This window comes from Pygoscelis adeliae, unplaced genomic scaffold (assembly GCF_000699105.1).
Source record: "Pygoscelis adeliae isolate BGI_AS28 unplaced genomic scaffold, ASM69910v1 Scaffold48, whole genome shotgun sequence".
In the NCBI taxonomy this organism is placed as follows: domain Eukaryota; kingdom Metazoa; phylum Chordata; class Aves; order Sphenisciformes; family Spheniscidae; genus Pygoscelis; species Pygoscelis adeliae.
The window spans coordinates 6,748,204-6,772,697 of NW_008825618.1; the positions used below are offsets into that span (position 1 = coordinate 6,748,204).

General features: G+C 36.8%; 1 protein-coding gene across 1 annotated transcript in view; it reads left to right on the forward strand.

The window, feature by feature from the left end:
- Window positions 1-24,494, forward strand: part of MYO16 (myosin XVI) — a 278,671-nt gene that overhangs the window by 213,755 nt on the left and 40,422 nt on the right. The window contains exons 21-26 of the mRNA XM_009333377.1: window positions 2,558-2,710; window positions 3,314-3,514; window positions 13,338-13,413; window positions 16,142-16,317; window positions 20,815-20,895; window positions 21,141-21,346. Coding sequence (XP_009331652.1) covers window positions 2,558-2,710; window positions 3,314-3,514; window positions 13,338-13,413; window positions 16,142-16,317; window positions 20,815-20,895; window positions 21,141-21,346 — 893 coding nt within the window. The remainder of the gene's footprint in view (window positions 1-2,557; window positions 2,711-3,313; window positions 3,515-13,337; window positions 13,414-16,141; window positions 16,318-20,814; window positions 20,896-21,140; window positions 21,347-24,494) is intronic.

Genomic DNA, 24,494 nt, shown 5'->3' on the forward strand with positions numbered 1-24,494 from the left:
AGCCTGCAGTTTGGATAAGCGCTTGAGCTTGCTTTCTGGTCTGGTTTGCAGAACCTTGCTGTCGGTACGGCAAGTCTGCCAGTCTGAATGACGGTATGGCTGGTATTACTAAAAAGGACACCAGTGTATGCCATAATATACTAACCAGCAGAATTTGTAAATGTTTTTTTTTTTCTTTACCAGCCCAGCATCTTATGTATGAATATTTCAACAAAATAGTATGCCTTTTACTTTTGGCAGTTAAAATCAATGTTATTTATCAGATCTTTTTAAGATATGACTAAGACAGTCTTTCCCTTCAGCTTGAATTGTGTGGTTTAATAATTCTACTGCGCAGTCAGGTCCTCAAGTACATTTATTGGTTTTTATGTATTTTAGGAGACTGGCACATGATAAAAAGTAAACTTGAGTTTAGAGTGATTTTGTCAACTTTTCTTACGGTAAAATATACCTGTGTAAAGTTAAATGACGTGGTTCTCCAAACAACTCATTTGCAACTAAAGATATACACAGCACACATAATTTTAAGGCTTTACATATCCTGTGAAGTATAAGCTTGTAATATTATGTCTGCCTTCTAAAATAATGTTAAGAAGCTTCTGAAAAGATTTTGTAAGCAGAATTAGAATTTGAAAAGTGAACAGTAAAGCATATTTTGCCTGCCACAAAGTTAAAAAAGCTGTCTTTTTCCATAAAATAAGTAGATAGTGTAAGTCAGTTGTATACTTTCTTTGTTAATAAAATGAGATAACAATCTGAATCTTTAGAAATCCCACTTTTGAAAAATAGTGGGTTTATTCAAGGCTGTCTTTTGTCTGCATTATCATGCATTGGTAAAGACAGTTAATAACAGACATTTTGTTATAAAATGGGGCTTTTGTTTTATTTCTTCTTGCTGTTACTCACACTAGTCTGTTTCACTGTATAGCAAGTGCAAGTTGATTATACTAGCATGAGGTGTTAATGGAAAATTCAGGCTATTACACATTACTTGAGTTCTTTTCCCTCATCTGAACATACTTTTAGGATTGATCTAAACATTTCCTATTTTTTAATATGACTTGCTGGTGGAATTGCTTTTACACACTTTATTCATGGAAGATATAGTTTATGGCCAAAAGAAATATGCGACTAGTCTGAAAAGAGACTGCGTGCAAGCATTCATAGAATCATAGAATCATAGAATTGTTTAGGTTGGAAAAGACCTTTAAGATCATCAAGTCCAACCGTTAACCTAGCACTGCCAAGTCCACCACTAAACCATGTCCCTAAGTACCACACCTACACGGCTTTTAAATACCTCCAGGGATGGGGACTCAACCACTTCCCTGGGCAGCCTGTTCCAATGCTTGACAACACTTTCGGGGAAGACATTTTTCCTCATGTCCGATCTAAACCTCCCCTGGTGCAACTTGAAGCCATTTCCTCTCATCCTATCACTTGTTACTTGGGAGAAGAGACTGACCCCCACCTTGCTACAACCTCCTTTCAGGTAGTTGTAGAGAGCAATAAGGTCTCCCCGAGCCTCCTTTTCTCCAGGCTAAACAACCTGCATTCCTTGCATCGTTCCTCATATAAAGCGTCCTTCCACCCTTTTAGGGGTTTCTGGTTTCTTAATTTCTTAGTGTTAGTTAGTATAGCATTGGAGGAGATTTTAGAATTTTCCACTAAAATCTCCACTTTAATATAAATAAAACAGGTAAAACATTTATTCCACAAAGTTAGTAAATATTTACTTTTTTCCAGATTGTGAACTTTGAATAAAATACAAAAGGTCCCCAAAATAAGCTGATACAACTCCCACCTGTTTTTAATTGAAAATCAGATTCCTATTAAACTATTTATTTTGCAAAAGTGGCACTGCACCACTTATAAGGCATCAAAGAAAATATTTGAGGGGCTTTTATATTATTTATCTCTCCAAACTTTGAACTTTTCTACTGAAGACCGTTTTCTTGCCAGCCTTCCCTTAGAATATCAATAAAATGGAGAGAAGCATCTAGTAAAATGTCCGTAGGTGTTTTATAACATATATTTGGGCAAAACATGAGTTCGCCAGAGAGTGCTTTAGACTTCAGTGATATTATATGTGGAAGCAGAGTCTGAATGTCTTTGTTAACGCTGAACTAACTATAGAGTCAGGATCCTAACCAAGTATGTAGTTATTTTTTCTAAAAGCACATTACATCTGTGTAGTCTTCCTGAATATAAACTGCAGAAGAATATTAAATGCACCAATTTATACATAGAGTTACCCCCCTTCAATCAATAGAATTAGCGTAAATTTGCACTGTATTTGATAATGCTGGTATTTGATAATTCTTGTGTGGGATTCACAATGAACTGTGCAGGCAGAAAACTGTTTATTCCCAATTTAATACTAATAGCTGTTAAAAAGTAAATTTCCCTAGGGTCTTGCTAATCTATGGTCTACTGAGAGATAACATACTGTGGATTGACATGTCATCAAATTCAGTACTAGACATGCAGTAAAACCTACACCAATAAATTATCCAGTAAACTTCTAATACTCATTTTTTTCTTCATTTTACAATAGCTGTGTGTCAACATGACCAATGAGAAGGTACACCAGTACATCAATGAAGTGCTTTTCCTACAAGAGCAAGCAGAATGTGTACAAGAGGGAGTTGCCATGGAAACGGTGTATTCTCCTGGTAACCATACTGCAGCCTTGGATTTTTTCTTTCAGGTAGTTTTCAGATCCATTTTACACCATGTATACTTATACACCCCCTCTGCATGTTAGACTAATACAAGCTTTTGCCTGCATTTTCGGATTTATGAATCTGTAGAGAAGGTCATGTGTCCAAAGAGACCATAGAGAGGGCTCTCACAGCTCGAGACCTAACAGAGCTTTCTCACAGTCCAGGGTTGAAGAAGATGTAACAGAAGCTCCTTGCCTGTACTGATTCACGCGCAGCATCTGTGTATCATGCCGTGTCGTTAATGCAGCTGTAGGACGGACAAGTCTCTGTTGTAAGCCTGACAGTTTCTTTTGTGCCTGAAGCTAGTTTCTGGAGTATAACTTCTAAGAAGGACGTAGCCCAGTTCCCTAAAAGATCATCAATATTTACCATTTTTGGCAACTGAAATATTATTCCCTACGGTTCTTGCAGAATTATCTGATGCGCATAGCCTTGGGCACTTACCAGTATATTTTAACCATTTTTTCCTTTTCTTTGAGGTGATGTATGTTTCTGTTTACTAAATTACAAGCTGTGTTACTCTACAAGGAACAACTGAAATTCTATTGCTCCTGTATAAAATGAGAAAAATCTATTTTTCATTTCAGAAACCGTCAGGCTTTTTGTCAATGCTGGATGAAGAAAGCCAATCTATTTGGTCAGTGGAACAAAGTCTTTCTAAACGCATTCAGTCTTACCTGGATACATCAGACACAAATACAGTATATTCCTCCACAAAAGATGGAAATGGTAACCTTGCCCCAAAGGATCAGGGCTCCACCTTCACTGTTATGCATTATGCTGGGAGGGTAAGTTGTTTGAATGATTGGTTACACACAATTAATGAAAAAGAATAAACAAAACAAAATCCTGCATCGCTTCTCCAACTCCTGGCTATAAATAACAATTCACTTTCTAGTGATGAATTTTCAGATGACAGCTTAGAATCTCAACACAATATCCACTGTATAAAACTTGTGGTTTGTATCATATTGTGCAGGGTTCAGGCTACCTCATTCTCTCTCCTAAATTGTATCTTCATTGTAAGCACTTTATGGAGAAGGGGGTGATTCAGATACCTCAGCATACATGCTTAATGCCATTTTAGTTGACTGTCACTTCGCTTTCAGATGTTGTTCCAGAACAGTATAGGTTCCCTGTAGATCCTGTGCCATATATGTAGATACCTTGGATACCAGCATGCATCTGGTAAAAAAAACCCACCACTTTTTTTTACTAGTAGTCATAATCAAAATATATTTTTTTCCTTTTTTTCTTCAAAATCCCAGAACACGCTAAGTGTCTCTAAATATGGCTGTAAAACAGGATGAATGCTTGCATGTCCCCTCCTGCAACGTTCACAGGAAAAGCATAATCCATTCTGTTAAATAGGCCTCTTACCCTTTTCTTTCCAATACTCTCTCATTTTCACATTGTCTCCACAACCACCCGCAACCCAAAGAAAGCAAAATAGGTATGTGTTTAAAGGGATAATCATTTTTTTTAGATAATCTGGCAGATTGGCCGCTCTGTGATTAATCTGACATGCTGCTACTTCTTTCTGTTCAAAGCATGGTATTTGAAATGAGCTAATGAATGTAGATTGTATGGGCGCAATACAGTGGGGGCTCTTAGTTACCACTTTTCCAAAATTTCCACCGAAATCAGGTGAGAACATACGCTGAAGGCTGCAGGAATCAGTCTTTACATCTGAACAACTTGTTCCGTGTCCTTTCCCACTTTCTAAGTCTTATGCAGATGATCCCATGAGCTACCCGTCCGCTGATGGATTCCCATAAAAGCTTTGTGCATAGCAGGTTTAGAAACTGTTTAGCTACTGTGCCTCAGAACCACCGCATCGTGATCATATGCACTGCATTGTTTATAAATATAACTGTAAGTGTTATTAGTTGATGACTTTACATAGTAGGTCACTTTAAACCTGAGATCTCAGTAAAGGCTGCTGTCGGGCAGAACCTGGCTTTTTCAGGATTTAGTGGCAGCACGGGATACATACCTAATCACTTCAGAATCCTCCGTGGAAGACACGTGGACACTGCAGGTGCTTCAGTATAACCAGACAACTGACACCTGGACACTCCTCTTTTTACCCAAGCAACAAGCAGAAGAGATGAGTTTGATGAGCAAGAAATTGGGCGGCTATGATAAAGTCTTTTGATTAGAATGCATATTACAATTCTAAACCAAATGTAACAGCTTTGCTGCTGCTTATTGTGAGAGATAATTAGAGCAACTTTCCCTCACATGATTTTCTGAGTAGCAAATGCAGGGGGTTTATCTGGTATGCTGCTAAAAAAATCACTTTAGATTCAGAAGGGAGTTCTATGTGCTTGCTAGGGTAAGAACACCAGAAAAATAACTCTAATCCATGCTGCTAAAGGTCCTGGATGACACACTTTCTGCTATGATAAATATTTTAGGTGGAACAGATTTATGCTGTCAGTCGACTATTGGTAGTGGGTACGCTTATGAGGTGTGTTGAAGACTTGTCTCCAAGTCACCAAAAAAAGACTTGCTGGCTCTGTCATACCTCAAAGTAACATTATATGCCCTGAGCTCTCCGGAACAGATGAGAGGCTGGAATGTGCACGCTTAGGCTTCTTTAACCAGATTAGGGTCCTTTACAGCAATATAAATGGTGAAAGGTCTGTTTCGTGGCTCCTCATTTGGAAATTAAGTCGATGGAAGTGTTGAGTAGCGTTCTGACGCAGGCAAATTTGTTCCTGCCCAATGATAGAAATGTGGTCATTATGGAAAGGATTAAGCCTATTTGGGCAGTGCTTAAATTCCTAACCTAAATACTCTGAATAACTCCCTGGAGGCTCTTCTTTCATCATAAGGCCTTCTACTTAGACTCAAATTATTTGCCAAAGTTAAGTGGTTTGAATACCTCCACTATTGGGACTTTTCAGTAGGAATGCAGGCACGCAGTGGTTCGGTAACTGCCCAACGAAGATTTTGTGAAACTTATTAGCACTTCAAGTGATAGAGTTAAGAACTGACCGTGGACTCCAGATGTCTAATTTCATTTAAAAATCTGTTCTATACTTGTTAGGTAAATATTTTTGCATGGAGTTCTGTTGTGATTATACAAATTTATCACAATAGCTCTAAAAGGTTCCACACACCAAAAAAACTGACACGGAAGCAGCAGCAAGGCAGCTGCATTAAAATCACAACCAGAATAATAAGCACATTTCTTCAAAATGAAAAAAATGTTTGTCTTACTTCCTGAAGAAGCGCTCAGTAGGAAGATTTGTTAAGATCAAAGATTCAGGTGCCTAGTTCTGAAAGTTAAACTGTGAGTGGTAAGGAGTACACTTTTCATTAACAAGTGTTTTAGCCTTGCATGGTTGTTTAGAATGTTTTTTATAACATAGACACGTGGTTTGACCTTTTCCTAATAATAGTAATGACATTTAATCTAAAAGTATGAACAAATAGACAGCTCTCCAAGTAATGTAAATTCACACGTTCTTTTGAAGTCGATGGAGATCCTTTGATTTACATTGGCCAAGGAACTATTCCAGACAGTCAGGTTGTTCTTTGCATCCTTACGACAGTAAAATGCTCGGCCCTGCCAAAACAGAAACGTTGCATGCAAGTGCTTAACTCTCCTTACTTTAATACTGATCGAGCAAAATCCTTAAAGACACTTGCATTTTTGACCTCTCATGGTACTGTTATCTAGCTATCACAGATTGAAATTTCCAGTGATTTATGATAAGTATTTACATAAAATCTGATGATAGCATTGCTGTACTAAATAATGACACAAATTGAGTTTATTCTGAGACTAGTATGTCTTCATAAGATATTAAGTTGAATATGAAAAACTAGGATTTTAAAACTGCTGATGCTGTTCTTTAGATTGTGCTATTACTACTTTTAGTAGCTTTTTATAGAAGTCATTTGTGATTTATGCTTTATGAAAATTGCTAAAGGATCAGGCTTTTAAATATATCAGGTTTTATTGGCACTCAAAAATAGGAATTTCATATATAAAGTAACAGTATAGTTTGGCAGGTTTTGAGAGCCATTTTTGTACTCTGATATCAATTAAATGAGTCTAAAGTAAGTGAAGTATAAAGCAATCTTTCTCTGCATCGTTACCTTCAGAGATCCCCAAATTTAAAACAAGGGGGCTTGATTTTATTCTCACTTACCACAGTTTTTCACTGGTTGTAAATTCGTTTAACTTGGTAAAGCCTCTCATTATTTACATGAATATAACTGAAAGATGAATCAGACCCAGAGGGTAAAAAAAGAATTAGCAGTAAAATACGACAGGTAATTGAACATGAAATTTTTCACTTCTAGGCTTAATCATTTGTATTTGGGTGACGTGTCTAGGCTGGTGTTTGTGGAGGAAGTCACACTGAACGCAGGCTCTGTGTTAGAAGGTGAAGGCAGACATCCTGATTTCTCTAGGTAACAGAAGTTGTAATTGCAATGTAGTTCACAGCCAATGTGAAACAGCTGCTACTCCAAGTCATCTAGAGGAAAAAAAATGCTAATATTCTATGTTGGCCCTGGTATGAATCTCATATGGACCCTTGCAATTTGGGCTCCTTTTCATCAGTAGTTTATGTATGTAGCTCGAAGTCCAGAATGAATTGGGTTCATATCTTTACTCAGACACTTACAGTAGCTATTTTAGTTACTCATAAGTGCAGTTATACTGGAAAATGCAGCTATTAAAAATACTGCCTCACTGAAGAGACCTACTTTTGTATATTTAATTGAGATTGACAGACAACCTTTTGTGAACAAAACCGATATGCCTAATTTTATGTTATGAGAGAATTACAGCTGGTACAGATGTGTCCATGCAGTTTTAAAGACCTCTAACATGTTCATACCTTAACATTTTGTGTCAGGATACTCACAGGAAAATTATCTTTTCTTCCACTATCAAGTCTTTTTGATTGATTGCAGTCAAAAAGGTATGCGTTGTCAGGTACCGCCCATTCCCTTATGGTTTATGCTCAGTAGCTTTTCCTAGGACTACACATGCCGTATTATTGATCCAAGCCTAATGAGCCTTAGACCATTCCAGAAAAAGCAGTACTGAGAGAAAAAGGGTCACAAGCGAAAAAAAGAAAGCATGAGGTCGAAGTGAGACGAAGAAGGCATATGAGAAGAGGCTCAGAGTAATGTGTAAGGAAAAAAAACCCAAAGAATTCGGAATCCATACTTGATTTTCGGATATTGCGGAAGCACTCATTAAGAAAATCTCTATGTATGATATCATTCCGAGAGACCTTTGATTTTTCCTTATTTTCTTTACTATTTTGGAATGAAGAAAGTGGAATAAAAGAGGAAAACAATATGCACAAGTAAGCTTCTGCACAGAGAAGAAATCAACACGGGGGTGAGGTTTTTCAGTGGAAGCTGAGAGAGAATACTATATTACACAAATGTGACAGAATGATCCTGTGGAAGAAAGAAAACAACTTTTTCTTAATTTCTCTTGAATTTTACTATTATGCCTGCACACGCTAAATCTGTCTTTCTCTGCATGAGCATCATGATACAGTTGTTAACTATACGAACACATGCTTAGCAAAGGCCACTGTGAACATTAGTACTTTATCATATCAAGTATTTTACTTTATCTCCCAGTTTTAATTTTGCTGCTGAACAGAATCCTACAATGCCCTGAAACATTATGAGTCTCTTCTAAGAGCTATTTAATGTCTTGGTATCTGAGTACCATAAGACAAAAAGCTTATCTGTTCTGTTCAGGCAGAAGGTAGAAAAGAATGATTTAGGTTTTGTATGACTAAAAAAAAATCCTAGTGGAAGGCTTTATCTGAAGGTTGTTTAACACATTTCCCTGAAGACTGGCAGTCTGATCTCTTCTGGAAAAATTCTGCTCATCTGGGGGACTGCTTTGCTTCTGATGCCTAACATGAATGTGGGTATTCTCAGCTGCTTCTCATGGAGACTGTCTGCCTGGCAGCACCGTGAGAGGAGAGGCACGCCGGTTCCACACTGCAAGCTCGCCTTGAGGAAGCGAAGTGTTTTATGGGTGCAGTTGATCAATGCATCTGACCATCGGCTGAAACTATACTAAGAATGTGTAGTACTGAATTTCTAGGTACTTTTATTGATAACATTAATATTTACATTGTGGGCTCTCATGTAACAAAGGGCTTCACATGAATTATATCTCTGAACTGCCAGTCGTACTGATAGTTGTGATTTTTGAAGAATAACATTCCATCACAGAACTTTCTCGAGGATTCAAAGTTCTTTTTTTTTAATTTTAGGGAAGAATGAACATATCAATAAGTAAATCAGAAATATATTGTCTTAGCACAATGACAAGAGACACAGCTTTACCTAATAGTGGTATTTAACATACCGGTGTTCGAGATAATGAGCTGTTTGCCCCACTGATCATGTAATCTGAATAATAGGTCGTCATAATTTAAGCTTTCTGCAGTTTAAATTTATACTTGAATTTACAAATCAGATAAGCCCCTTGTCGCTGTTTGCCTCGCCACTGTTTTGACTTATAGTACTGTAATAAACCGATCAGACATAAAGACCAACTTCTTGGCTCTATGAACCAGTGCACATAATGTCCTTTAAGTGCAGATCAATGTCTGTTCCATTTCTCAGCTATGTGCATTTCAGAAATACCTCTCAGCTGTCAGCTCACCTTCACCAAGGCAGTCTTCTCTGAAATGCCTTATATATCCCAGGCAGACTCTGAAACTGAACCTCTAAATCAAAAGACAAAAGGAGATGGATTAATCAATAAGGATGCTTTCATTTTCTCTATTTTTTCCCCAGGCTGAATCCCCAGACATAACAATCAAATCAGTCTAGTCTAAGCTATACCAGGGCCTATAAAGGTTACTTGACAAAGATTCTCTTTTTCACGCAGACAAGATAGTCGTGTTTTTTCTCCCTTTTTCTCCCTCTCTTTCTTTAAGTAGACTTGATTTTGGACTTTCACTTACAGCAGAAAATAATAGAACACTTCCCCCCACTCTCCTATTTTGCTTCTAAATATCTGCTGGTTTCAATATGCTACTATTTCTATCACAGTGTTTGTTAGAATAAGACTTTACACACTATATAAAATTATCTACTTCACTCATTGCTTAACAAGACTTGTTTTGGGAGGGTGAGAAGCCCAGCGATCCTAAAGAAAATGGCACATTCAAGCATTTAAATGATATTACTCACATTTAAGTACTGGCAGACAATTAACAACTACAAGTGACCCTCTGTGCGCTGAAATTGTCCTTGGATGCATTCTCAAAAATTTCTTTTTTAACTATATGAACTAATTATTTTCTTATTAACTAAATTTAACAACACATGCAAAACTGTGAGCTTCTGAGTTACATTTTGTTATTAAAATAGTAAAATTTTCCCTTTTAACTGTGAATGCAGCCAAATCAACCTTAACATTCAGGTGGTATTTTCCTGGCTTGTTTTAGGGTTTCTGCTGGATCTGCCATTAACCATGAGTGATTTTGGCTTATCACAAGATATGAAAACTATTTACGAAAAAGAGTATTTGAAGGAATCGATGAAAATTATGTGTAAAGGTGGCCCTGTTGATAAAGTACATTGGGAAATCCAATAAATTTAGATAAAGTCCCTTGCCAAAGTCAGGTGTTATGAGGAGGGATACATCAGTTCAGAAGAGAAGATGTACAATGGAATGGCATGAGGATAATTAATGAAGCGAAGAGGCAAGAGTATGTAAGAAGATAAGAGGAACATGCAGTTCCCAAAGTTAGCTCTGTGCACAGTTGGTGTGTGAGCCTCCTGTTTTCTGGGTGTTGTTTTTTTACCTCTTATTTGTATCTGCTAGTTCTCGTGATATTAAAACGAGCTATGCCAACTTAAATGACCAGAAAACAGGTTCAAAACAAATAAAATTAAGCATTTTTTTCACATACCTAGTAACTAGTGAAACTCCTTGCCACAGAGTGTTATAGATGCCAAAATTGTTAATGAGTTCTGGAAACAGAGACTCGAGGAGGAAATGTCAGTCAAGAGATATTAAGCACAAAGATGAGATACAGCTTGCAGGTCAAGAGCTCCCTCATGGGCAAAGCCCTGGAAGCTGAGAAGGGAACTGGTGGGAGGCAGAGTGGAAGTATTCCTCAATATTTTTCCCTAAATATCCAGGACTAGATGAACACTTGGCCTGCCCCACTACTACTGTGCTTCCTTTCTGAACTTAAATCAAGAAGGAAAGCAAATCAAATCCCTATCTTGTTTTAATCTGTTTTGATGAAATAAAATGCAGTGTGGAACTGCACACTATTTTCTTTTCTAATAAAAATAGTTCAGCCAGTTCAGACAGTATCTAAAGATCTTGTTTCCTTTGGTTAACACAGACATGTAGGTTTACATACCGTCTACCCCAAAGTGTTCATCATGTAAAGCAAGATAAAGCAAACTGCTGCAATAAATAGAAGTGAGAATAAGGAGTATGTTTTATAATACTGGAACCATGATCTAAGCCAGTGCACATTTCCCATCTGAATCATATAATATTTGTTTGGTTTTTGTCTCCTCAGAATAACTATCCACTGTGCTTGAGTGCCAATCAGTGCAGAGTTTTGGCCAGGTTTACTTTAGAAACCCAATGCAAGAAAACTGGGGGAAATAGATGTGCTTTAGGCAAAGTGATGTGTAAGTTGGCATCTCTGACAAGGGCAGGATTAAATTAACAAAACTGGCAGCTTGAAGAGGACTTATTTCTTTTTCTCTTTTGTGGGACTGACAATGCATATGGAACCCTCGAGTGCCATTTCACTGCGTCAGTTTTCATGTCTTTAGGCAGTGAATTAATTTACCAAGTCTATGGGAAAACCATTAGAGAGTTAGCAATTTCTTCATAAAAAGGAATCCTGCTAACTTTTATGTATTTTATGTGATATGAGAGATGTCTTATGAATATAGTTCTAGAAGTTGGCGATGTATTATGCCAGCACCAGTACTGAAACTTCTCCCTGTTTCGATCTGGGCACTTAACCATAATATAGTATCTCCTACTGCTATACTTACCTACTCTTCCCACCAATACTAACTCGCTGCTTCTAATTTAGTCAAAGCCTAAGACACTCAATTAGGAACTGGCATTATGGATTTGTCGAGTAAGTTCTGTTAATTATCTTTTATGGACCAGTATGGTAGAACATTTACTTTAAGTACACTAAAGGCATTTAATAGTATACTTAATTTATTCTAGTAGTTTGCTAACTATGTTGTATGTTCTTAGGAGATGCAATTAGAAAATTATATAACATTGCATCTGTCATGGAAAAGAACGTAATTCTATTGTTATACCTTTTCTATGTCAGATGCCATACTAATTACATCATTTGACAATTACTAACTATAACAGATTATACACATCCAAGTCATATAATCTCTTTTGTGAGTAAGATAGCGTTACATAATTGTCAAATGACCCAATGGAAAACAAAATTAATGTACTGATTAGTATTACTAATCTTAATTATACATTTACAGCTTTATTAAACATACAACGATAAAATTTCCTCAAATATCTAAGGGGCTTAGGATATAGATCCAATAAAAAACTTAAAAAAGGCTTTAGATAGAAATATGGTCCCAAGGTAAATAAAACTATACTGTATTCTAAGAAGTTCCCATTAAGTGTCTGCCTAATCCTCGAGGTACTACAATCCATAATTTTCTTCCTTTTTAACTTAAAAATTCCCTTTGGGTTCTACTACCATGCAAGCCAGAGCTGTTTATATCTAAAGCCTGTAAATTAACTGGTTGTTTGTCTTCCATCCCCATAAAAAGTAAAAAAAAAAACCAAAACACCCAGGCTCAGTGACTGCTTTTTGGTCTTAGTGCTGCTTTTCTATACAGTGTCTCCTGGGATGGACTCAATGTTAAAACAGCTACTTGGTCATATTTCTTCATTTTGAATGTACCCTTAGGAGCTCTGTCTAGAGCCTTACGTTCTGCTCACTTCTCAGAGTGCCCACCACATGTGTTAGAGTTTATCTGCAGTCAGATGACAGATGGGAGTGACACTCCAACTGTCCTTGAAATTACGACATCAGGCAACTAAGGTGATCCAAAATCCTTATGTGCATAGTTGTTAGAAAGGTAAATGGGATTTGTACATAACCTATAGACTGAGCTTGCCTCCAAAGGACATATAAATGGCTGGAACTCGTCTTGAGTGTGAGCTGGGACTCAGATTTCTCCATGAGTGTTTTATCATGGTCAGTGTGGACAGTTTCCCGTTGACAAGGAGATCTGTGATCTGGGAGCGACTTGCTCATCCTACAGGGAAAGTGATGTTTAGGTCACTGTCTTCTGCTCTACACTACGCTTTTGATTCAAAGTCTTGCATTGTGGAAATATTTTAGAATCAGTCTGATGAAATTTCTGTATACTTGCAGAGACACACAATGTCCAACCACCAGTTCTTCTGACTAGTATTGTTGCACTAAGAAAGGAATAAAAGACACTACCTGGTGCGAGCCTTTAACTGTTGAGTGGAAAAAAACATAGCTTCATTTCTACTGCTGTAAGATTTTTAAAAGATGCATTGGTCATTACTAATGATGTCACAATATTTTATTATAGGTTACTTACGAAATTGCTGGTGCGATAGAAAAAAATAAAGATTCCCTTTCACAAAATCTCGTATTTGTAATGAAAAGTAAGTAAATGGTTTTGTGGTTGCTGTTGTTGTTAGAAATCAAGACATTATGACTTGACTTTAATTTTCCTTTTAGTTTTAAGAGAAATTTATATGTATTTTATTTCCAGCAAAAGAAATCACCCTCATCTTTTTGAACTATGTACACAGTTTGAAATTTGCTCTAATTTAGAAAGCTTTTAGAATTCATGAACATAAAGTATCTTCATCATGCGATGTGATGTAAAGAACAAGAAGGTATAGTGTGATAGATGAGTATGACTTAAAGAAATCACTGAGTATTAATTAAAACAAAAATAAACCCCAGAAAACAGGGAAAGGAAATAAGGCTCCCAAAATCATAGAAACTGCAGTGGGATGCGCTTCACTGCTTGAGTACCTTTCAAAAAGCAGGAACTTGTGGGCGTTCTTATGTTTTTCAGTGAATGGATACAAATGGCCTTTGAAATACAAAATTAAATACCTTTCCGTGTGCATATTATATAATTATGCCTAATAATAAGGCATTCCAGTTTATTAATTAATGATTCATAATTAGATTATTAGAAACCTCTACCATTTACCCTTTCTGTGAAGAAAACCAAAACATTTTCCTCAGGGAAATGTCTGTGTACCCTGAGATGTTTTTCGTCTTTCCTCCAACCACTGCAGAGTCTTTCACTTAATATATTATATACTTACATTTCTTTCCATAGAAATAGAGGTCTTTTGGAGGTCATATTTGTCTTCCAAATCAGCCCTGCTGTTACAATGTATTGTTTTTCAGCAATTCTACTGTGAAATTAGCTAAACTCCCTAGTAAAATAATTGATGCATTTTAAGGGCAAACAGTGTACATTAAGGATGAAGAAAGAAATGGAAGAATTGATCTTGAATGTAATCCTATTGACTACAGTTTTAGAGACATTCCAGTTCTCACTGCTTGGAATTTACATGATAATCTGCCAAAGAGTGTAAGAAGGTATGGCAACTTCCAGTGTGTTCTACAAGAGAGAGCATTCTTCCATTCCCTCACATTGGCTCCTTTTGCACTTTCATTGCTATTTTGTGTAATCAGCTATGCAACTGTTAAAAAGGAAGAACGGAGGATTGGATTGCATACAAAATGTTTGATATGCTGAGAGTGAGTGTATATATAATTAAGTCATAATAATAGCAATTATAATTAATGGAAAAATTCTGAAGACAGAATATTTACAAGCATGTAAGTAATTTAAGGGCTATGTTCCTTCTTTTTTAAGTGAGTGAGGCATAAAACCTATTGATTGTCAGTGAGATATTTCCTTTCGGGTCAATTTCATGAGTTATGTAGAGGTATACCTTAAGTGCATGCTTCCTTTGAATTTCATTGAATTTGTTTCCTTAATCAAAACTTTTAAATATGCTAGCAACATTAAAGTAATTTGCGTATGTGTGTAAGAATGTGGAACATATCTGTCCGACAAATAAATCAGGAGAGACTACTGACATAGATTTCATCTGTTTTAATTTGAAGGACATAATTTTAATGCCTTTTCTAATGCTACTTATTACATTTATCCATATTTTAAAAATGTGGAAGTTTACTATGTCCACTGATTGTGCTGAACTTGTTTCAAGTATCCGATTTATTATCTTCCTCATAATTTTATCATTCCTGTTAAGTAAGTAATAGTAATCTCCACAGAAAAAGGGAAACATCTATTGCATTTAAGCACCTAGTAAATATACCTTTAGACAGCTAATAAAGATCAAACTGAGGATTTCTACCTGCTATGCTAAACTTCATGACATTATTTATGAATGTCATTATCCCATTCATCTTTCTGGTTTTTTGTTTGTTTTATTCACATGATGGGTGTGATCATAATGCCAGTTTGCTAGTTCTTGAAAAAAAGTAATAAAAATTAAGGATGGCTAAGAACGTATCACACAACAGGTTTTTAATACTTATTGGTGCTATGGCAATACAAACAGCATGCAATTACCATGCTAATCTTAAAAAGCCCAATGACCATAATCTCATAAATGATAAATTGACTGAAATTAGTATACAATATCCTACCTGTCTTAAAATTCAGATTTTTATTTTTAAAAACACCTCTTGGAAGTGTATTTGTTTTGTACTAATTATCACCACTGCATCGAACATATGTATGGCATTGTCTTTTTTCTGTAAATGTTTGTAAGCGTGGTCTTGATGTAGAGAAATGTGAAGCCAGCTTGCTACAGTTCTGTCCTTCACCTTGCCTTTTTTTTTTTTCATCCCTTCCCATATTGTGTTTTGTATCATTCTTTGTCTTTGGTGCAGTGAGTGTCTATAATTTATTTCTGCCAAGTGCCATGATCATTTCTAAATACTACATATTAAGTAAGTGTTGTGCAGAATGCATCTCATATTGCTTTAATAGATGGATCAATTTGGAGTCTGGAACAAGACTCAGAGGTGATTATCACATAAGTAATTAAATTTAGATCACAGTCTGAAAGTTTTGTTTCCCACCCTGTTTTGTTCAGCACAGGACCTGAATATGTTTAAAAATAGTGTTACTGATGGCTGACATCCTTAGATATTGAATGCTCTTTGATAACTATCATAATATAATAGTTTATCAGTTTGTCTACTTGTTTTAAGTTTATTTATTTAATTCTATCTCCTACTGTATGTCTTTTTACTTCCAAATACAATATATTTAATTTTCTAACCTGTATTTTATCTTCATGCATTAATTTCTTCTTTTTTTCTCAGCCAGTGAAAATGTAGTCATCAATCAATTGTTCCAGTCCAAGCTGACACAAACTGGATCACTTGTTCCTCCATATCATTCCCTTAAAATCAAAGGGTGTAAAGCAGCTTTGCTGAGTAAAAAAACATCAGTAGCCTGTGCAAGTGGAGAAGCAAAGAAATATATTGAGCTCAGCAAGGTAAGAATTTAGGACTCTTTCTGCTCTTTGGTCCTTGAAGATTTTTCTCTGTTACTTTGTCATTTCTGAAAGCTCCTTATTCTCTGCTTCATTCTCTGTAGTCATTAAACTATTAAAATAATCTAGTACTTAATATCTACACTAAAGGAATAGTGACAACTAACAGGTCATAATTTACTAACACTCATAATGCTGGTTCAAGAACCTCTTTCTTGGACTCTCTGAGCAGGAGGTTGGGCCAGATGATGAGGTGCCTTCAAGCCTGAATCAGTCCATGATTTTATGGTTCCAGGGCTTAGCAGTGGATGCAATGTTACTGATTTTTGGCTGTATAGGAACAATTCCTTGTTTTGTCTCCTTGCCTGACTTTATGATGAATAGTTGAGTAAATTAAGACATAGGAAGCACAAAAATAAAATCTCAATGTCTTTATTGTGTTAACCTGAGAAGATTTCTGGTTTGCAAAAGGTAGTTTGTGTGGTTTTGTATGAAGATCAACCCTGTACATTTTGGGAAACATTATTATTTTAAATAGTCACTTGCCTGCAAATTTTCCCAGTCAATTTGAAATCAAATCAAACTCTCCCCATTTCTGAACTTGTCTCTTTTTCTGCTAGCTAAGTCAGCTAAAAAAGTTAAAAAAAAAAAGGGGGGGGGGAAACTTGGGAGGCTATCAGAAAATTAATTGTTCATGTCACATGGAACATCTCTCTTTTGATGAGAAATAACATGATTTGCTGAGTCCATTCCTGACAGAGCTTTGGAATTCCTCCTTCTTCTAGAAAAGAAGCAAGCAGTTCTCACAATACATCAGCTGCCTCACCAGGCTTCTTGAATCTTACGACTCTATTTTTGGCTTACAGCTGCATAAAATTGATTCTATCATGGGATTAAGGAGCCTGCTCTCATGTGTCATTGTGGAAGGCTTTATGCAAGTACATCCATAGAATAGCAATGGGAGTTTCCTTATAGCCCCCCTGCTGATAGTAGCATAATTCCTGTCTACTGTTCTTGTCAGTAATCTCAGTGGAAAAACTTAAGTTGAAGTGAATGGTGTTGGTTTAAGGCTATATTTAACAAACAGCTGAGGCATCACAAGGTGCCTTTAGGTGCCTTTCCACTATAGTAACAGCTTCCTAGAGGAAGCTTCCTAAGGCTGTGAAAAAGATCCTAGTCCCCCATACATGGAAGGAAGTATGAAAAGCACGTCTAAGTTAGAAGCCTAATCAAGCCAGGGGGAAACACCACACAGCTGGGATCTCTGAAACTATGAGGTTTTTGACCAGTCTAGAATAGCTTTTAACCTGGAGTTACTCTCTTGAGAGATAGAAGACATATTCAAATTCCTTTGGGAAGCATGATAAATTAAGTCAGAAATTCCAGATTCAGTGAGAATGCTCTAAACTTTTAGGTATTAGATGGAAGGTGGGAAGAACTTCATCCTTCATCTGCCCACAGAGACAAGGATGGCTTGGTTTCTCAAAGGTAGGCTTTGAGAAGAGCTGCGCAGGTGAGACAGAATACCACTTAGTTTGTAGATACTGAGTTGGCCTAATTTGAGCAAGGTACTGTGCTGCCCTGCAGGATGGAAGCAGAACTTTAGATATCTAAGTTGTTCCAGTGGCAAAAAAGAGACACGTGTTATTTTGGAATAGGCACCTGATGCAGGAGCTGGAAGTAGGTAAGTGCTTAAATTCTTTTGTGGATCAAGCCCACATCTATAACTGTGCTGTCCCAAATAATTTCTTCCCTTTTCCAATATAGCCTTGAAAATCCAGTGTGATGGGCTGGAATAATGTTGGTTTTGTTTTTTGTTGTTGTTATTGTAATTGGAAATGCAATGTAAGCAGCATTTTCTTATCAGCTTAGAATTAAAATGACTATATGTTGGAAAATCATAACCACTGCATTTTTATTGGAGTTTATCCTGAGGGTAAATGAAATAAAGAGAAAAAGAAAGAAAGGCGGGGGGGAGAAAGAGGGACATTAAGGCAAGAATTATCAACCAGAGACTGGCATTCCTTTTATATCTGGAATTTGAGTTGTAACAAACATCATACTGTAGGCAGTGAGAAATGCAAAATGGAAGGTATTGATGTTGCTGTGTATGCATAGTCATCTAGACTCCACCATATCCCAGGGAAGAGAAGTAGACACTGTCAGAGGTCAGATAGGAGTTTGTTGTGATTCCCCTCCCCTTTCAGCTTGTCATCTGCAGTCCTAGCTACTTGCTAGGTTATATAATTATAGATTTCTCAGTGTATGGTCATGTATCTACCTGTTTACCTTTCCATAAATGACTCTTCCCTTGATTTTGAGCGTGCTGTCACAGGTAAGGATGGTCTACCTCTTTGAACTCACCACTCTACTTGTAGTAGGGTCCAAGAGAACAGCATATCTATCCTAAGATAGACATGAACAGATCTAATAGTTGGCCAGAATTTCGGAACACATAAGGAGTCATAGGAATTTGGGGATGCCAGCTCAAGTCTCTGTGACTTATGAAGACTGTGTCCCGTTTTCAAATAAAATAGAACTTATCTTCATTGAAGCTCTCACAACTCTCTTTTGCTCACATCAACTCTTGCTCCCTTGTTTTTCTGTAATCTTTTCCTAGTGCATACTTTGGCCCTGTTGCCTTCCCCTCGCTTCCTTCGAAAGAATCAGTGGGTTTCAGAGTTCATACAGCAGAAGTCTAGTCACATGAATGCACATCACTAACAGAAAGCTTTTCTTTCCATTGACTGCATTGTTTCTCTTTATGAACACTTTGTCTGTTAGTTGAAGAACTCATCTATTGCAAAGCTTCTGGTATGTCTTCTGGTTAAAGCTTTAAAATATTCTGCTGGTAAAGAGAGATTTTTTAGGAGGAGGTTTTAGCTTCTTAACAGAGATTACAAGGTTACTTTTTTTTTTTTTTTTTTTTTGGGTAGATTAGAGGTACAAGATTTTCCAACATAAGGCTATATTTTAGAGGGTAAGAGAGAAGTACAGCTTCGGTGATGTAGTCTTGTTCCTTAGCCCATAGTTGAAGATGTCCAAGTTTGGAGAGTTTGACTTAAATTCATTTTTTGTCTTTGCCTTGTTTCCTTTTTTTTCTCTCCCTCGTTCTGAATCGAAAACTTCTTTCCCATGGGAAGAAGTACGCAACACAGGACAGCAGGCAGGAACTTTAGCATCCAGAGCGTTGTTTCTGGCTCTTCCGCTAACTCAGGAAATGGTCTTGAACTAGTGGCTTAATCTGGTGGGAGGAAGGGGTGAGTGCATTATCTGTCAAGTGGAGAAAACTCTATTTTAGTTATATACCTCAATTATTTTGTAAACTTTAACTGAGAAGTGCCATTGGCATGCTACTGGTTCTTTTTATGAGAAGACCCGTAGCAAGCAGATCTCTTTCACTTTTCTGTTTTGAAGTTGGGGATGAATTTGCCTTTAAAATGTCATTGCATCCTAGTAAGTGAGATTTGAAATAAAAAAGAGCTCCAAAGTTTATCGTAGTGAGTAGAGAATTGCTTGCGCTGCAATATTTTTAATGGAGTTGGGCTTGAGTGGGCCAAGCTGAGGAAATGTACACTTTTTTGATGCAACTGGAAAAAGACAGGAGTAGGCCAGAACATGCTGACTTGATAGAAAGGGAGTTTTATGGGGTAACTGGACTGGCAAAAGGCAATGAAAAAAAGTCAGAGATGAAAAGGCTGTCATTGATGTAGAGGTTTGAATCTAAGAGCTTGGCCAAATCCTGGAATGCAATAATTTTGCCAGCCTTCCTGTAGAAAGTTTAACAAAAACCCCCTAATTTCTGGGACCACTTTTAGGATTATTATTGCCATTTTAGTCTCAAGGATAGGAAGTAGAACAGCAAAAAATAAATCTGTTCCCCACACCCAACTCTGATGTATAGGATAACATTGGTTCTAAAGAGATATGAAGTTATTGATAATTTATGTCTATAATGGGTGAAAACGGGTTAAAAAAGAAAAGACAAAAAGGTTAACTGCATTCATTTGTGCAGGAAGAAAAAAGAAAGAGTTTTTTAATATTAATATTATTGTTTTGCCTTCAAGATTTTTTTAATGACCTGTGCTTACATTTACTTATGCTTAAGCATCTGCCAAAGACATAAGGAACCTTTTCAGAGAGTTACAGAATTATGCTACTTACAAGGCAGACTGTATGGGATACTAACTGCACAAGTCCTGCTTCTGCAATAGAGTTCCAGATCATATTGCTTTGCCCAGTTATTTGGAAAAAGTATTTTATCTTTCCAGTGGTATACAGGTCCTTTTGAAATCAAAACTTTCTTGCCAGTCATGGCTCTGCAGATACTTGAGGATATTTATCCACTTTCCCAATTCTTTTTGAAACTCAAATAGTTGACTATGACATACTATTTGTATCAAAGTTTTCCTTTGTCAGTAAATCGTGTAACAATGAAAATGAAGGTTTATTGCCCATCTTGAGATAAAGGTATTATGTGTGTGCTTTTCTCCCCCACAGCTGTTGAAAAAGAAAGGAACATCCTCATTTCTTCAGAGACTGGAACGAGGGGGCCCAACCACTGTGGCAATACAGCTCAGGGTTAGTGAACATCTTCTGGACAGAAATTTACAAAAAAAACCCCAAACCCCCACAACATTTTAAAGGCAGGATTAGTCTCCACAGATTGCAATGGAAGAAAGAAAAATCATATGCTTGAGAAAGCCACTTGCATGGCCAGGTCAAGCCTTTTGAGAAAATGATGTTAAAAAGTTAGGAATAGCATACGTGTTGAGCAATTGCCTTTGCTGCACAATAATGATTGGTAACTGATTTTTTTCCCACAGAAATCACTCACAGATATTATTGGGAAGCTGCAGAACTGCACGCCACATTCTGTTCGTTGTATAAAGCCTAATAACTCCAAGTTGCCAGATACTTTTGACAATTTTTATGTGTCTGCTCAACTGCAGTACATTGGTGTCCTAGACATGGTCAAAATCATACGTCATGGATATCCGATACGTCTCTCTTTCACAGACTTCTTGTCAAGGTAAATTCTCTTAAGTTTCATAAAAACCTTTTCTTACCTACAGTACAAGCCTTCTGTCATGCTCTGGTAGTGCTTGCAGTGTTGTTTTGCTGATGAGCCTTTCAGAGTTTCTTCAGAGAAAAATCATGTCTGCCAGCAAGAGGTGTAGGCTTGTTATTTTTTAATTGAGGGAATAATGAACTTTGTGGAAATATATTTATAAAGATCTTCAGCAAAATGTATTCAATTTAAAAATATAATTTCATAAAGTACTTATATTTTTATAATTTATGCTATTTATATGATTTATAAAATACAAAATATTGCATGTTGTCTCCAGGTAATTAAAAAGCAGAAGGACAAATAGTCTAATTTTTCAAGTTTATTGGTGTAGGTGTCATGGGTTCAGTATTTGTATTTCATATGCTAGGATTTGTTTCTGCATGGTGATGCGTTATTAATGCTCATACCACAACTCCATTTTAATTATTGTTGTTAGAAATGAGTGAAATTTTAATTAACGTGAAAAGACAAAAAGGTGTATGTTACTGCTTCTGGCTGAAGGCAAACTCTTTTCCCCCATCTCCAATTCAGTTTTGGGGTTTTGGCTCACAAAATGCTTCAACAAAGAAAGAGCACCTCTCCTCCAAGAGATGTTTGTTTAGCAGCCTCATGATGTTCCTCCTCTCTGCATGTTCTGCTCCTTGACTGATGTATTAAGCAGTCATGATCTGGCCCATGTATTATTCTACTTCTGAAAAACAGCATGGGAATATCAGCTGCTTACACACATCTAAACTTTCAGTTGCCTTCTTGGAAAAAGGTGTGGATGTTAAATTACTGCTTGGACAGGATCATATTCTCTCTGGCAATTCTGTAAATATTCAAAAAGTGCAGGAGTATAGGAGTTTGTAATCACACGTATTTCAAAAATAAGCCATCTCTGTCCTACCGCAATATTCATCCTGCAGCGTGAATCCAGAAGTGCAGGCTGGTTGAGGAGCAGATGCAGGTAGTGTGAGATTTGGAAAAGCAGGCTGCTTTCATATTCAGAAGTGGTAGGGGCAATCTCTATATAGCCATTTCTATATCACTGAATTGAACACTTCAAAGGACTATTACATCGGCACAAAACCACAATCTTTTTTACTGTTAAATCCTTGCAATGGTTCCTGGCAGGGATTTGGTCCTTGCCACTCAGCTTTTCTCACTGCAATTCCCAGATACAGGTTGGGGGTTAGCACAGGCCTGGGACCATTCCTGGTGGGCAGCGTGGAGGTAGCTGCTGTCTTTTGGAGGATAAAAGAGAGTAAACATATGTACAAAGGTCATTTTATTCAGTTGGCTTCAGTGCCAGAGAATGGTCCCAGGCATGTTCACTCTAACAGTATAGGATGAGTCTGGCATGTTGTCTTTTTTTGAGAAACTTTATTTAAAAATATCACTGAAAGAATGTTTGAAGTTTCAAATATAATTTCAATCTTTTTCCTCCACTCCTTCAAGTACGTCCCAAAGACAAATTTTTACCTAGAAATCTAGAGGACAGCTGGTGTCTCACAACAAATATTTATTTGCAGTAATGATAGTAAAACAAGCATAGCAACAAAACCCAACAATATGATGCCAGCAACATTTATGGTATTATTTTAAAGTGTTCTAGTTTTGTTACTCTCCATCTTTATCCCTTTTCCTCCACAATAAGTTATCTTTATACATTCTTTGCAGCTGAGCCCCTGTCTTTTTACCTATTTGCACCAGGTCCTAATAATTGTATTATTATACATAAAATGAATTAAACAGTGGTGGGGCTAGCATGGTGTCATTGAAAACGAAGTCCATTTTATAATATTCCCTGTGAATATACATTGAACCTACTCAGAAGTTAGCAATAATCACTCTGCATACATCTCTTGACACTGCTGATCTTCAGATTTGTACACAAATAGGAATACAAAGCTCTTGTCCCAGCAGTACTGCAAGAAACCATCAGCGTTCTAAGGCTTTTTACAGTAGCCATTCCTGTCACACAGGCCAAAGCTTATCTTTGAACAGCAGAACATGCGAATTCTTCACTTGACTCACCATGACCAGCTAACCCTCGTATTCACATTCAGTGTATTTGGATAATTCTTTTCATTTCAAAAAGTGCAAGCGTGTGGCTATTTGTTCTGTTATTGGCTGAAAAGTACACAATTTTTAAGCAGAAATTATAGTATTAGATTGCAGTTCAAAAGTACCGTCAATTCTTAATGCTGTATTTTTTTAGCCAATAGACTACAGGTAAGAAAGAGTAAAGAATTATTGAATTCAGAGATTATGAGCTGCCTTTCCAAAAAGTCTTCTAAAAAACTGTCACTTGTACTACATCTCTACATTGCCTCTGTGACTGGACAGGATGGTTTTGGAAACCGGGTAATTGGTTTTGGTGATATTCTTGTAAACTGGATTTGCTTTGTTGGCTGTTCAGCCTAACTCTGGTCTTTCATTGATTGGAATGAGAAATTATTTTGTCAGATTTCCATATATGCTTATAGACCTGAAGTTGATAGACTTTCTCACCTTTCAATTTTTTTTTCCTTTGGTGTCAAACTGGTATTTCTAGTGTTCTAATACTTGGGAAAATAGTATCTTCTCTATTTCAGCAATTATTTTTCCTCCATCGTGGCTCTTCTTTTGCATGGTTCAGAATGGTCTGTGATTTCCAGTCCCTACGTGAGCAGCAATGGTTGCACCGGTAGGCAGTGCAGACTTTCGGGCAGACTTTGAGCATAGGCACTGAGCTACTGAGTGTGATGGCTTTCCGAGAGCTGCTTCTTGCAGAACAGTCAGGATGCTGCACAAGAGTCTAAACCTCTCTCTCTGAGATACTGGTTATTATTCTTCAAGTTGCAAAAGAGAGAAAAAATGACATCGACTTAAATTTTACTGAGGGTCCCTCAATCCCAAACCAATACAAATACCATACAAACAGGTAAACTATAAAATGTCAATTATGTTAAGTAGTGATCACAATAGGCCACAATGATACTGGTGTGTATGTGAACAGACTCCATTCTGAGCTATCCTGGAATCAAGAAGAAAAAAAAAAAAAACAGAAAAACTATTGCTCTAGATAGAGATGAATAGTTAGAGGCTTAGTTAAAACCTCATAATTAAGGACGGATCATGA